This window comes from Macaca thibetana, chromosome 12 (genome assembly GCF_024542745.1).
Source record: "Macaca thibetana thibetana isolate TM-01 chromosome 12, ASM2454274v1, whole genome shotgun sequence".
Classification (NCBI taxonomy): Eukaryota; Metazoa; Chordata; class Mammalia; order Primates; family Cercopithecidae; genus Macaca; species Macaca thibetana.
In genome coordinates, this window is record NC_065589.1 from 6426094 (window position 1) to 6442255 (window position 16162).

Below are 16162 nucleotides of genomic sequence, written 5' to 3' on the forward strand. Positions count from 1 at the left end.
AATGGGGAAGACAGGCATTAAACACTGAGCATGATCAGCAGACCAAAAAGGTGATAAGGACTATAGAGAAATTAAAAGGGTGGAAGGCAGTTGCAATTTTAAGTTGGGCAGTTAGGGTCAGTGACTGCTGAACAAAGACTTGAGAGATGTGAGGGACCCACTGTGCGGATATCTGGGGAAGAGCAGTCCAGCAGAGGACCAGCCATCTGTAGCCTAAGGCTGGAGTGGGCCGGCCCTGCGCACAGAACCACAGGGGACCAGTGTGGCCGGAGGTGGAAGGAGCTAGTGGGATGGGAGTAGGAGATGAGATTGGGGGGGTAGGGGAGAGGGCACAGGTTGTGTGGGGTCTACAGGACATTGTAATGACTTTGGCCATTGGAGGGATTTAAGCAGAGGAGTGACGTAATCCAACAATATTTTGTAAAGATCTTCCCCTCAGCACCATGTTAAGCAGATACTTGAGAAGGAGGAGAACACACATGGAAAGATGAGTTAGGAGGGTGTTGCTGTGGTTCACGTGAGGGATGATGGTGGTGTGAACAAGGAAGGCAATCTGACCCTGGATATATTTTGGAGGTAGAGCCAACAGGATTTTTTTAACAGATTGGATGTGGAGTATAGGAGAAACAGGAGCAATGGATGACTCTGATTCCAGCCCAAGAGACTGCAAGAATGAGTTTGCTGTCAACTGGGAATGGGGCAGGTTATGGGTAGCACAGCAGGTTGGGACCTGGTGAACCAGGGAGTTCAGTTTTTGGTATGTTGACTGTGAGATACAGTCAGGTGGAGCTACAATGTAAGCAGCTGGGTATTCAAGGCCAAATCTGAGAGGGAGAGATTTGGCCAACTGGAGATATACCTTTGAGGGTCAGTGAAAAATGATGGTATTGTATTTAAAGCCAGGAAACTAGACAAGATCACCAGCAAGTGAGAGTAAATGGAAAAAAGGAACAGGCCTGAATGCAGAGACAGTCCAATATCTGAAGGATGGAGATGAGACAGCAGCTAAGGAAACTGAAGAGAGGCAACCAGCGAGGTGGAAAGAATGAGAGCACACCTTCCTCAAAGCCAAGTGAAGGCTGCATTGAGGTAGAAGACATCGTCAACATGTCAGGCATGGCTGACACAGCAAGTAAAGTGAGGCAGAGTATGGACCACTGGCAAGGCAGAGCCTGGGCCAAGAGCAGCATTGGTGCCCTTGGTAAGGACAGTATGGGGGAATGGCTGGGGCTAATGGCCCATTGAGGTGGACGTACTGCAGCTGACAAAGAGTTAACACTAAAGAAGAGCTCAGGAATGGGGAAATCAATCCCCAGATTCTCCCCACTCTGACCCTTAAATATCTCTCAAAATCCCCTACCCTCCTGACTGCCACCACCTGAGGTGAGGCCACCACCATCTCTCCCCTAGATGGACACATCTTCTTCATTGGGCTCTCTGTCTCCTCTAAACTCTTCCCCAGATTCAGCCTTGGTGATATTTCCTTGGTTGGTTGGTTGGTTGGTTGGTTGGGTTGGTTGGTTTGGTTTTTGAGACAGGGCCTCACTCTGTTGCCCAGGCTGGAGTACAGCGGTGCAATCATAGCTCACTGCAGCCTCGACCTTCTAGGCTCAAGCAATCCTCCCACCTCAGCCTCCTGGGTAGCTGGGACTACAGGTGCACACCATCAGGACCAGCTAATTTTTAATATTTTTTGTAGACATAGGATTTCTCCATGTTGCCAAGACTGGTCTCAAACTCCTGGACTCAAGTAATCTGCCTGCCTTGGCTTCCCAAAGTGCTGGGATTACAGGCCTGAGCCACCACACCCAGCCTTGGTGATATCTCTAAAATTAAAATCAGACCCGGCCGCTCCTCCACTCATACCCGGCAAGTGCTCCCTGTGTCAGCCTCCTTCTCAGGCAGATAATGGACTCCATGGTCTTCCCTGCTTTGCTCTCCTGTTTCATTGCCGAGCACTCCCCATGTCAGACTCATTCCCCCGCCAACATTATTTGCTCCTTCTCACCTCCCAAACCTGGCGTAATATGTTTTCTCTGCCTAGAACACTCTCGTCCCCAGAACTCTCCATGCCTTTTTTTCCCCCCGCTAACTCCTGCTCCACGGCCAGGTCTCAACTTGGATGTCACTTCATCCAGAAATCTTCCCCTGAACTCCCCCTTATATGACCACAGCACCTGCATTGTTGTTGTTATGTTTGGGACCATAAAGCTCTGTGAAGGTGGAGCTGGCCATCATAACACGCAGACAAAACACAATCCCTGTCTTCTAGTAGGAGCTCGGCAAATACCTACAGAAGGGATGACTTAAAGGACAGGTGGTGAGCATACAAGCTAGAATTGTGACAAATAATTGGGAAGCGAGTTGTAAAACTAAATGCAAATACCAAAATGGTTACTGAAGGAGATATGCAATATAAAATATGATCATGTAATAATCACAAACTGAACCCAAACTCCAGTATTATTAAGAAAGGAAGGGAGAAGAACTGGTTAAGAGAGAAATGTGAGAGAAAGGGTGATGGAATATCCAGAACATAAAAGATACTATTTAGATTTTTAGAGAACTATAGGTTTATATATATATATAGAGAGAGAGAGAGAGAGAGATTTTTTTTTTTTTTTTTAAACAGAGTCTCACTCTGTCACCCAGGCTAGAGTGCAGTGGCATGATCTGAACTCACTGCAACCTCTGCCTCCCAGGTTCAAGCGATTCTCCTGCCTCAGCCTCCGGAGTAGCTGGTACTACAGGTGCGTGCCACCACACCCAGCTAATTTTTGTATTTTTAGTGGAGACAGGGTTTCACCATGTTGGCCAGGATAGTCTCCATCTCTTAACCTCGTGATCTGCCCCCCTTGGCCTCTCAAAGTGTTGGGATTACAGGTGTGAGCCACTGCACCAGGCCTAGGTTGGTATTTTTTTATTTTGAAGGTAACTAATAGCATTTTAAAGACAGTGCATACTTCCAAAATATGGAAGATGAATCCAAAGAAAATGCAAACCTGTACAACAGAACCAGAAAACAAAGGAAACAAGAAGCAGAAAAAAACAAAAAGAATAAAGTGAGACTGGAGTGAGACCAAACACTTGATTTATAACAATAAATGAAAATCACTTAAACTACCCTCTTACCAACACAGACTCGCAAACACATTTCAAACAAACTGAAACAAAGGTTAAAATTTAAAAATATTGAGGCCAGGTGTGGTGGCTCATGCCTGCAATCCCAGCGCTTTGGGAGGCTGAGGTGGGTGGATCACCTGAGGTCAGGAGTTCAAGACCAGCCTGGCCAACATGGTGAAACCCCATCTCTACAAAACTACAAAAATTAGCTGGGCATGATGGTGGGTCCCTGTAATCCCAGCTACTCAGGAGGCTAAGGAGGGAGAATCGCTTGAACCCAGGAGACGGAGGTTGCCGTGAGCCGAGATCTCGCCATTGCACGCCAGCCAGGGTGAAAGAGCGAGACTCTGTTTCAAAAAAAAATTAAAGAATGAGCAGAGTGCCAGGCACGGTGGCTCACACCTGTAATCCCAGCACTTTGGGAGGCCAAGGCGGGTGGATTACAAGGTCAGAAGATCGAGACCATCCTGGCTAACACAGTGAAACCCCGTCTCTACTAAAACTACAAAAAATTATCCAGGTGTGGTGGTGGGCACCTGCAGTCCCGGCTACTTGGGAGGCTAAGGCAGGAGAATGGCGTGAACCCGGGAGGCGGAGCTTGCAGTGAGCTGAGATGGCGCCACTGCACTCAAGCCTGAGCAAAAGAATGAGACTCCATCTCAAAAAAAAAAAAAAAGAATGAGCAGAGATAGATAATTCTGGCAAAAACAAACCCCAAAAAAATGTATTTTTATATCAATATGCAAATAGAATTCCAGGGAAATACACAAAATGAGAGGGGAAAAAATAGTCATTTGATATTGACCAAGGATACAGTCCATGGTGAAAAGATAACCATTATAAACTTTATGTGCCAAAGAAGATTGTGTTAAAATAGAAAAATTGACTGAAAAATAATTTAGGTGATTTTTAATTCATATCTGTCTATCACAGACCAAGTGAGCCAAGAAAAAAAAATGAAGTGCAGTAGCTCCAAATCATAAATGTGACAAACATATTTTGAAAGAAATGAGGCCGGGCGCGGTGGCTCAAGCCTGTAATCCCAGCACTTTGGGAGGCCGAGACGGGCAGATCACGAGGTTAGGAGATCGAGACCATCCTGGCGAACACGGTGAAACCCCGTCTCTACTAAAAAAAATACAAAAAAAAAAACTAGCCGGGCGTGGTGGCGGCGCCTGTAGTCCCAGCTACTCGGGAGGCTGAGGCAGGAGAATGGCGTAAACCCGGGGGGCAGAGCTTGCAGTGAGCTGAGATCCGGCCACTGCACTCCAGCCCGGGCGACAGAGCCAGACTCCGTCTCAAAAAAAAAAAAAAAAAAAAAAAAAAGAAAGAAATGAAATGCGACTTCTGCTAATGCCGAAACAGACATTGTCTACAGCCATATTGCAATATACCAGAAAACTAATAGTAAAAAGCTTGTTAATTTTAAAAAATAACATAACCATTTGAAAACGTTATAGCACACTCCCAAATAACTACTGCCTCAACAGTTATTTAATTGCAGACCATTAAGAAAGATGAGCTGGGTGTAGTGGCTCACAGCTATAATCCCGGCACTTTGGGAGGCTACAGTGGAAAGATCACTTGAGCGCAGCCTGGGCAACATAGTGAGACCTTGTCTCTACAACAAAAATTTTAAAAATTAGCCTGGCATAGTGGCATGCGCCTGTAGTCCCAGCTACTCAGGAGGCTGAGGTGGGAGGATTGCTTGAGTCCAGGAGCTCAAGGCTGTAGTGAGCCATGATCACACCATTGCACTGCAGCATAGGTGACAGAGCAAGACCCTGTCTCAAAATAAGGAAGGAAGGAAGGAAGGAAGGAAGGAAGGAAGGAAGGAAGGAAGGAAGGAAGGAAGGAAGGAAGGAGGGAGGGAGGGAGGGAGGGAGGGAGGGAGGGAGGGAGGAGGGAGGGAGGGAAAGAAGGAAGGGAGGGAGGGAGGGAGGGAGGGAAAGAGGGAGGGAAAGAAGGAAGGGAGGGAGGGAGGAAGGAAGGAAGGAAGGAAGGAAGGAAGGAAGGAAGGAAGGAAGGAAGGAAGGAAGGAAGGAAGGAAGGAAGGACGGACGGACGGGAGGGAGGGAGGGAGGGAAGGAAGGAAGGAAACACTGCCTCAAAACTCTTGGCTATGACCCTACCAACGTTCAAAGGGAAATTTATACCATTTTAAAAGTTGCTTTTATTACGACTCTAGGAAAAAAATGTTATGAAATTGACTGCGCAGTCAATCCAAGGAGCATGAAAGAGAAACAAAACATACCTAAGAAGATCGGAGAAAGGAATTAATCATGATGAAGGCAAAAATTAATGGGTTAGAATATTTTAAAAGAGAACTGATCAACAAAATCCCATTGCTGATTTCTTGAAAAAAGGTGCAAAATGGAAAAACCTCCAGCAAAACTAAACAGGAAAACATTGAAAACACAATTACAGTGAATTTCAAATGAGAAAAGGGTGCTTATTCATCGATACAGTGAAGATCTCTTCCTTCCACCTTTATGGATCTGTATGGACCTCATTCTACAGCTCTCGGCCCTCTGCCTTCCAGCTGGGTTTAGCCCGTGGGGTGTCCTGGCAGCAGGAGGGAGGAAAGGAGAGTGAGGGCAGAACGTGCATTCTCTGGGCTGGCTCTTTGCCTCAGGCTAGCTGTGTATCCCCAAGCAAGGATTGCTGCGTCTGCTAAGACAGCTCACTTGACTGGCCTTCAGCCCAGGATGGTAATACCTCTGCCACCAACCCCACATTACTACCCTGACCCTTGTCAGTTTCCTTGTACCCACGTCTGGTTAAATAGTTCCTGTATCAATAAACACTTCTGGAATGATCCCATATCGAACTCGCCATCTCTTTTTTTTCTTTTTTTTTTTTTAGACGGAGTCTTGCTCTGTCGCCCAGGCTGGAGTGCAGTGGCATGATCTCAGTTCACTGCAACCTCTGCCTCCTGGGTTCAAGCAATTATCCTGCCTCAGCCTCCCGAGTAGCTGGGACTACAGATGTGCATCACTATGCCCAGCTAATTTTGTTGTATTTTTGGTAGAGACGGGGCTTCACCATGTTGGCCAGGCTAGTCTCAAACTCCCGACCTCAGGTGATCCACCCACCTCGGCCTCCCAAAGTTCTGGAATTACAGGAGTGGGCCACGGCGCCCGGCCTCTCCATCTCTTTTCTATTGGACCTTGACTGGTACCTATGCAATGCTAAATTTCTTTAAAATGAAGATTATTTTCCAGGAAAATATAGATTAACAAAATGGACTCAAGAAGAAATCAAAATAAAATGTGCCAGTAAACATGAAAGAAATGAAAAATATCAAATTATGACCTGCAACTAAATGCCAGGCATAGGCAATGTCAAATGCAAGATCTACTGGGCCTTCCTAATTCCAATAATGGTCTGCTTTTTAAAATCTTCCCAAGTATGGCCGGGCGCAGTGGCTCAAGCCTGTAATCCCAGCACTTTGGGAGGCCGAGACAGGCGGATCACAAGGTCAGGAGATCGAGACTATCCTGGCTAACCCCGTCTCTACTAAAAAATACAAAAAAAACTAGCTGGGCGAGGTGGCAGGCGCCTGTAGTCCTAGCTACTCAGGAGGCCGAGGCAGGAGAATGGCGTAAACCTGGGAGGCGGAGCTTGCAGTGAGCTGAGATCACGCCACTGCACTCCAGCCTGGGCCACAGAGCAAGACTCCGTCTCAAAAAAAAAAAAAAAAAAAAAAAAAAAAAAACTTCTTCCCAAGTATTAAAAAAAAAACAAATTTTCTCAGATAGTTTTACTAAGTTAACATAACATGATGTTAAAACCTGACAAAAATAGCTCAAAAAATAAAACTATAAACCAAATTTATTTATTAAAAGAGATTTAAACTTAGTAAATTGAGTCTGGCACTGTATTATATATACTATACTATTTCAAATGAGAAAAGGGTGCTTATTCATAGATATTATAGTGAAGATCTAGCGTGATCTAGTATATATAATAGCACATATATCATCTCTCTCTCTGATATATAGTGATATCATAATTATATTTTTTATATATAATATGTGCATTAAATATAGAAGAATAGCCAAATAGGGCCTGTTTTATGAAGGCAAAAATGGGTCAGTATTGGAAAATCTTTTTCTTTTTTTTTTTTTGAGACAGAGTCTCACTCTGTCACCCAGGCTGGAGTGCAGTGGCATGATCTCAGCTCACTGCAACCTCCACCTCCAGGGTTCAAGCAGTTCTCCTGCCTTAGCCTCCCAAGTAGCTGGGATTACAAACGTGCATCCCCATGCCTGGCTAATTTTTGTATTTTTAGTAGAGAAGGGGTTTCATCGTGTCGGTCAGGCTGGTCTTGAACTCCTGACCTCAGGTGATCCACTTACCTCAGCCTCTCAAAGTGCTGGGATTACAGGCATGAGCCACCACGTCTGCCTGGAAAATCTTTTTCTATCAACTTGGTTAGAAAAAGGCAAAACATGAAATTACATCTTAAACTTTGTAGTAACCTAGGAATAGAAAGATATTTTCTTAACTTAGAACAGAGTATCTATTTGAAACTAATATTCAAGGTTATATTTATGGTGAAACATTAGAGACAATCCTATTAAAGTTAGGAATAAGATAATTATGAATGCTATTAATGTTGTTATTTAGCATTGAACTGAAAAGCTCTAGCCAGTGTAATAAGAAATATTAATATTGAGGAGGAAAAAATCATCATAGACAAAAGTATTGTCTACCTGAAAATAACCCTAATAAATAAAATGTACTTACAAATCAGTGAAGAAATGAACACACCAATAGAAAAATGAGCAAAAGACATAACTGAGCAATTCACAAAGGAAGAAAAACAAATGGTCAAACAAACAAAACAAAAGTAAATAGTCCATACTGGGCCGGGCGCAGTGGCCCACGCCTGTAATCCCAGCACTTTGGGAGGCTGAGGTGGGCGGATCACGAGGTCAGGAGTTCGAGACCAGTCTGGCCAACGTGGTGAAACCCTGTCTCTAATAAAAATTCAAAAATCAGCTAGGTGTGGTGGCACCTGCTTATAGTCCCAGCCACTTGGGAGGCTGAGGCAGGAGAATAGCTTGAACTGGGAGGCAGAGGTTGCAGTAAGTCAAGATCACGCCACTGTACTCTAGCCTGGGTGATAGAGCAAGACTCCATCCAAAAAAAAAAAGAATAATTGATTGTAAATAGATTCACAATCTATTCTGCATGGAAAAAAATCAGATTTCAAAATCATATGCAAAGCATTCACCCATTGTTGTCATATATGTGTAAACACATAAAACATTAGCTTACATGAAATGTTAATAGTAGTTATCTCTGACCAAAGGAATATGAATACTTTTTTTTTAGTTTGTCATATTTGTATTTTAAAGGGGTTTTAGGCCTGGAGCTGTGGAGAAGGGAGCCAAGTTGTGAAGTGAGCAGCCAGTATGAGTGACTTCAATACTTTCTTCTGTTTGACTCTGTGTCCATAGAGCCCCAGCAGACATGACGCAGGGCAGGCCCCGGTAGTAGTTCAAGTCATTGTTGCAGATATATGGCAGCTGGTCTTAGTAAAGTTGCATAACTTCAGGTTTCTCAACCAAGAAGTAGAAAGAACAAATTGTACAACACTTGGCAAATCTTAGACCTCAAAAAGAGAGAGCTATGAAATTGCCCTGCACCTCTCCGAAATCTAATCTGAATTTGGTCCAGCTTCTTTTTTCTTTCTTTCTTTTTTTTTTTTTTGAGACTGAGTTTCACTCTTGTTGCCCAGGCTGGAGTGCAGTGGCACAATCTCAGCTCACTGCAACCTCCGCCTCCCGGGTTCAAGTGATTCTCCTGCCTCAGCCTCCCGCGTAGCTGGGATTACAGGCATGTGCCACCAGGTCCAGCTAATGTTTGTATTTTAAGTAGAGACGGGGTTTCTTCATGTTGGTCAGGCTGGTCTTCAACCCCCGATGTCAGGTGATCTGCCTGCCTCAGCCTGCCAAACTGCTGGTATTACAGGCACGAGCCACTGTGCCTGGCAACTGAATTTGGTCCAGCTTCTAAATCCAACTACTAATTTACAGAAAACAGAGGAAGAGCAGCATGTCCACAAACCCCACAGGAATGTAATCAGCAAAAGCCCCACAGTGAGAAACGCTACAAATAACCCAGTTCCCACCACAAATAAGTCACATGAAACAAACAAAAAAAAATCTAAAAATACATCACAGCAACCAGTCTCACTATGTTGGCCTTAACTAGAATGATTATTCAAACCAACAAATTATTTTGTTAATATAATGGCATTTAAGAGAAATCTGTGAATTTAAACACTGTATATGACATGATATTACAAAACTATTGTTAATTTCTCAGGTGCTATAATATTCTCTTTGTTTCTTCACAGGGTCATATAAAAGATGCACTGAAATACAGATAAAATTATAGGATGCATGGAATTTGCTTTAATCTTACGGGAAGTGGATGGGGCAGGATTAACCATGGGTTGATGGGAGGGGTGGTACATGGGAGTTTATCATACTGTTGGTGCTACTTTTGTGTATGAAGGTTCAAACTTCTCCATAACAAAAAAAAAAAAGTTTATTTTTTAAAAGCAAATAGTGTTCCTATCTTTATGGTGAAGCTAATGGACTTGAATTATAAATTTGCGAGTAAGGAAATAGGAATCTTTGCCAGTGGGGACTGTGAAAATAAAATGGAAATGCCAAGTCAAAAGGAAATTCAACAGCAAAACGATTCCTCTCCCCCAATTCTCAATTTCCTGACATATTTGAAAATTGAGGTAAGAAATTGGGAAGAGCATCCGCGGGCCACACTTCCTCCTAACAGAACTTCATTCCTTTTCTCTGAGCAGCTCTCTGGGGGGCCAAGAAGGCATACCGAGCCATCAGCATAGCCCCCCCGGAAACTGAATGCTTAAGCACTTGGCCCAGACTTCGCATGGGCGGCCATCAACACAGGAAGAAGGGCTCCCGTGCAGAGCCGTTGCCTTGTGTCTTTGTGTGCACTAACTCAGGCGATCCCTGCAGCAGCCCTGTGGTACTGCTCTGTTGCTGTTTCCTGTGTGACTTGGGCATAGGGAGGTCACACAGCTTGGGAGAGCTTCCCCGCACAGCCCCCTCACCCCTTCCCCAGTGAGACCCAGAACCCAGTCAGCCTACGCTGCGCCTTTCACCTCTTCCCACCAGGTGCTGAAGACCTGCGCATCGGCCCCCGCGGTCCTCGAGGTGCTTTTCAACTCCTACCCTCAGCTCTGCGTGTCAGAGTCCTGGAAGGAACTGATTCCTGAGGAAGTATTCCAGGCAAGAGAGCTGCCTTTCCGCCTGCCTTTAGTCCAAAACTCTTGTCTGTTTTTGCTTCTTTGCATGGGGAGTTTTGCACTGATATTCAGCTAAGTGTAATACATCTGAAAAAGGAAGAATGGGAAATGAGGGTGTATTTGCACAATTTCTGGGTTTTTTTTTTCTAGAGGCTCCATAATCACACAGCCAGGAGCTTGTTATAGTAGTTGCAGTGTCGTGGCCTCAAGGAGCACAGAGCCCCATGCTGGCCTGAAAAACGCCAGGGTTCTCTTAACCAGTGTCCAAAGAAAGGCCGGAGCTGCCTGAATCCACGGGCCTAGCTCCATGTCAGGACATACTATTCCGGTCCTGTGAATCAGCTTCATGCTCCAGCTGCTCAAGATATGACCAAGGAAGCAGTGGGCATTGCATCTATCCACAACAAAGTCCACAGGTGACTGCCCATTAAAAGAGAGTGAGAATGGGCCAGGTGCGGTGGCTCATGCCTGTAATCCTAGCACTTTCAGAGGCCAAGGCAGGCAGATCACTTGAGGTCAGGAGTTCAAGACCAGCCTGGCCAACATGATGAAACCCTGTCTACTAAAAATACAAAAATTACCTGGGCATGGTGGCAGGCGCCTCTGTAATCCCAGTTACTCAGGAGGCTAAGGCAGGAGAATTGCTTGAGCCCAGGAGGCGGAGGGTGTAGTGAGCCGAGATCATGCCACTGCACTCCAGCCTGGGCGACAGAGCTAGACTCCATCTCAAAAAAAAAAAGAAAAAAGAGAGCGAGAGTGAGAAGAGTTGTGTGTGTTTTTTCTGTTTCACTGACTTGAGTCATGTGTGTATGACTGACGACCAGACCAATGCCATGCACTCGCTCCTGAGCCCCTCCCTGGCAAAAAGGAAGAGCTGGTCATGACTGGGGGAGATGAACAGGGCCACCCCGGAACTGCAGGGCTGCTGTGCAAAGAGGATAGAGCAAAATGGAATTTGGGGAGACCACCTGGAGCATCTGAAGTCACCCCAGTCAGAATCCCCTCTCACTTGGCAGAAACTGTGCTTTGGGAGAGCACACGAGCCCCTGGGGCGGAGGGTGGTTCCCCACAAAGTGGTGCATCTCTCTCCAGTGCGCTTATCAGGGATCAGTTAGCCATAGAAAAGCCCGCTTGTCCCATCAGTGGTCTAGCTAGGAAGAAAACATATGTTGGTTTCACGTGCCCAGATTTCTAATCCACCTGCCTTCCCTTCCAGATGCACAAGCCATTCTACCAGTCCCTCTTTGCCTTGGCCCACACCCCACGCTGCCTGCAGCATCTTTGCCGCTGTGCCCTTCGCAGACTGTTTGGCAAAAGGTGCTTTGACCTCATCCCCCTGTTACCCTTGCCAAAGCCCCTGCAGAATTATGTACTTTTGGAGCCACAGGGTGTTTTGCACTGAAACACAGAACGCTGCAACCAATGCTGTTGTTCTCCTCGCTGCCCTTCCGTGGAGGCTGTGTGTTGAGGAGAGCACCCTGGTGAAGATGGAGGTGATGGCAGTTCCCTTCCCAAGTGCTCTCAGTGGGACCGGGTGAAGCACAGACCTTGCCAAGCTGCAGGTTCACCTCGAAATGGAATTGGCAACAAAAGCCCTTTCTGCCTCTCAGGGTCGCCTGTGAAAATCCAGTGAAATCGTGACTATCACAGCACCTGGTCTCGGAAAGTACCTTTCAACAACAGTTAAGCCAAAAGGTACAGTGAGTCCTCGCCTAAGGTCTTCGATAGGTTTTGGGAACCAGCTTTAAGCGAAATGATGTATAACAAAGCCAGTTTTCCCAAGGTTAATTGATATAAACAAGAGTAACGTTCCCACAGCGTATTTCTGGTCACAAAAAGATTGCCACACTTCTAAATAAAGACCAATACAGTTCTAATAGTAAACATTGAAATAAATGCAAGCTACGCATACCCTTAAGAGATTAATAACAAGTAAGATAATTATTTGCCCAATTTGTAGTGAGTCAGTAAGTGATGGTGTTTGTCCTGCTCGTGGGTTAGATCAAGGAATAAATGTTTGCAAAACGACCCTTGTCAGGAGCACCTCCTGCCACCACGAAGTTCAGAACAGTCACCAATGTGGCAGGCTTGCTAGGCCCTCTCATACCGCATCATTTATTGTCATGCATTTGGATGATTACTGTATGCCTTATGAATTTTTACTTTACAATAATTTGTATTCATTCATTCGTATTCTAACGTGCTTATTCTAGTTCAGGGTCATGGGTGGCCAGAGGCCACCCCAGCAACTCAGTGTGCAGGGCAGGAACCAGGCCTGGATGGGGTGCTCTTCCATTGCAGGGTGCTCACACACCCCCACACCCACCCACCCACACACACTGGGGCAATTCAGACACCCCAGCTCACCTCACCTGCTCAGCTTTGGGATGTGGGAGGGAACCGGAACACCCAGAGAAAACCCACACAGACAGTGGCCCTGACCAGGAATCAGTTTTGTTTCTCATCAGTGTTATAATAAAATGACATTAAACAAAACATTATTTAAGGACTTGCTGTATACATATTTTTCCAATGTGTTAGCAGCCCTCATGCTGTCCCTGAGCCTTGGGACCCTCCCCTCACAGAGAGGCCTCTCACCCCGCTGGGGCCCGACCACCCAGGGAAGCTCTGTACCCTAGATCACGACGGACCTGCGTGTTGAGAATGGACACTTACAACCGCCGCACACACACCTGCCCTGGGCCTGTTGGTGCTCCCAAGCACGTTACAGTCCAGAGCTCCCCAGGAGGACACCAGCAGGATGGTGAGTGAGAAGTTGCCATCCTGTGTGAGTCTTCGTGTGACACCTTCACCAGAAGCCACTGCTCCAGCTCCAGGAACAGTCCGCGAAGTCAGATGCCAAGAACAGACACAGGTTGGTTGAAGGGGCCTTCAGCTCAGCCTGAGCGTCACATGCCAAGAGAGATGCTCTAGACATCAAAGACTATATCAACCTTGTCTTATTTTCTCTATTCCATATATATATATACCTTGAGGTAGAGGGTGGTTCCCACAAAATGGTGCATCTCTTTCCAGTGCACTTATCTGGGATCAGTTAGCCATAGAAAAGCCCGCTTGTCCCATCAGTGGTCTGGCTGGGAAGAAAATGTATGTTGGTTCCGCGTGCCCAGATATATATATTCCAGAATCTCACTCTGTCACCCAGCGGTGCAATCATAGCTCACTGCAGCCTCGACCTTCTGGGCTCGAGTGATCCTCCTGCCTCAGCCTCCCATGCAGCTGGGACTACAGGTGCACACCACCACACTGGGATAATTTTTTCTATTTAAAATAGATGGGATCTCGCATGTTGCCCAGGCTCTAATTCCTGGCCTCATGTAATCCTCCTGCCTTTGCCTCCTGAGTACCTGGGATTACAGGAGTGAGCCCCCTCCCCTAGCTTACTTTCTCTATTCAGATTCTTCGACATCTGGGGCCTTGCTGATCCAAGAGGAGCTGACTGTCCCCCCGACCAACCAGGCTTAGCTAGTTCTTAGAGACAGTAAACAATTTCACACAGAGCATGCTTTTCCAATGTTAGCCAACCAATCTGGAGCCCAGAGCCCACACCTCAACCACCTCTTATATCCCACTCTTTCTCACATGCCAGACCACTGCCTACTCCAGAGCAGTTGCCACACAACTTGGGACAGCCCTATGCCCCCAGAGTCTGCTGAAATTATCAAACTAGCCAAACTTCAGCCTTGCCCTCTCCTGCCCATTCCTCCCCAACCTCCTGAAAGACCGTGAGGCTTCTCCATGGGCTGCCCCATGTCACAGCACGCCCTCTGCTCTTAGGAACAGTGTGCAGTAAAACACCTTTTCAACAGCAATCATCTCCTGATCTGTTGGCCCTATGAGACATCGAACTATCTATGAATACATTGTATTTTAAAGCAAACACTCTTCATGGTCATCCTCCAAGGACAAGCAGTGGCTCTCCTGCTCCGAGGAACCTCAGAGGAGACACTCCCTCTGTATTGGTCTGTTTTGCATCGCTCTAAAGGAATAGCTGAGGCCGGGCAATTTATAAAGAAAAGAGGTTTATTCAGCTCATAGTTCTGCAGGCTGTACAAGAAGCATTGTGCCAGCATCTGCTTCTGGTGAGGCCTTTCAAGAAGCTTTTACTCATGGCAGAAAGTGAAAGGGAGCCAGTGTGTCACATGGCAAGAGAGGGACAAGGGAGTGAGGAGGAGGGGCTGGGCTTTTTAACAATCAGTTCCCAAGTGCACTAATCCAGCAAGAACTCACTCAATACTGCAGGGAGGGCACCAAGGCCCTGTGACCCAAACGCCTCTCATAGGGCCCTACCTCCAACACTGGGGATCAAACTTCAACATGAGATTAGGAGGGAACAAATATACAAACCATACTACCCTCTCATTGGTAGAGTCTGGAAAGAGAATTCAGACCCCAGCAAATAACTGCCGGGTGAGGTGGGATGTTGTATGCACCATGAGTATAGCCCATTATGGAGTGAAAGGGGGGCCCAGCCTGAGCCCAGGAAGTGAGGACGGGCATCATGAAGGAGGTAGCCAGGCTGTAGCTTGGTGGACCATCAAGTTTTAACACAGTGGATCTGCCCAGGGAGTGATAAGACAGCATCCCCCAGCTCCATCAGCTGACCCACCTTCACCCACCCTTTGAGATAGACAATTGATCTGTCCTACAAAAGGGCTATGTCAACTCAGCTTCAAGACCCCTCAGATCCCCATCCCAGGCAGATGATTCTCCCCAAGCCCTTCCTACATAGACTTTCAGGAGTTACCACTGCCTCCAAAGGAAAACTTGAATGAAGGCAGGGGTGGAGGGAAGCATAGGGTTCCGTGGAGGGACAGTGATTTACCCTCCTGGCTGGGAGGATCCCCACGCTTTGGCAGCTGGAAGGAGGCAAGGCTGGAGAAGGTGGGGGCAGATCAGGAGGTACTTGGCTTCCAGACCTAGGATTCTGAACTTCACTGGACGGGCTATGAGGTACCACGAAGCAGGTGAGCAGGTTTGGTCTCAGTGGGACTCTAGGAAGATCGCTTTGCCCCGGAAAGGGATGCAATGCACTGGAAGATGAGTAGCAGCCCAAGGTAACGCCTCAGAGACAGGTACAGAGCTTCTCTACTGAACAAGAACAATGACGTAACTGAAACTGGCTCAATTTGCTTACCTGGGAAGTGAACGTGTCTGCGCCTCTCTCACTTACTTAGGAATTAGTAAGATGTCTGATGTAAGGCAGGCCTTCTCCAAATTTGAAGGGATCTTGTTGAAATGCAGGTGCAGACTCTAGAGGTTTGCAGTGGAGCCCAGATTCTGTGGCTCCAAGCATTTGGATGTTTCTATTAACCTTGGATCCTGGTCTGCAGGCCTCACTGAGCAGAGAAACTGCAAAAACCCAGGCCCAGAGCCCAACCCGGAGAAGGAATTCGATCCATGGTTCCTTCTGTTATTAGGATTGTTTTATCATTAGAAGAAGAAAACAGCCCAATATTAAGATAGAGACTGTAAAAAAATGGGGAAAAATAGCAATTTTTTTTTTCTTTTTTTGGAGACAAGGTCTCACGCTGTCAGCTAGGCTGGAGTGCAGTGGCTTGAACATGGCTTACTGCAGCCTCGACCTTCTGGGCTCAAGTGATCCTGCTGCCTCAGCCCCTCACGTAGCTGGGACTACAGGTGCACACCATCAATTTTTTTGTTTTTTGTAGAGATGGGGTCTTGCTTTGTTGCCCAGACTGCTCTTGAACTCCT

The 16162-nt window shown here is 46.4% G+C and overlaps 1 protein-coding gene across 1 annotated transcript in view; it reads left to right on the forward strand.

Moving 5' to 3' along the window:
* Positions 1 to 13708, forward strand: part of ASB18 (ankyrin repeat and SOCS box containing 18) — a 74521-nt gene extending 60813 nt beyond the window's left edge. Inside the window, 2 exon segments of the mRNA XM_050751691.1 lie at positions 10296 to 10409; positions 11643 to 13708. Coding sequence (XP_050607648.1) covers positions 10296 to 10409; positions 11643 to 11828 — 300 coding nt within the window. The 3' untranslated portion in view covers positions 11829 to 13708.
* The last annotated feature ends 2454 nt before the right edge of the window (positions 13709 to 16162 follow it).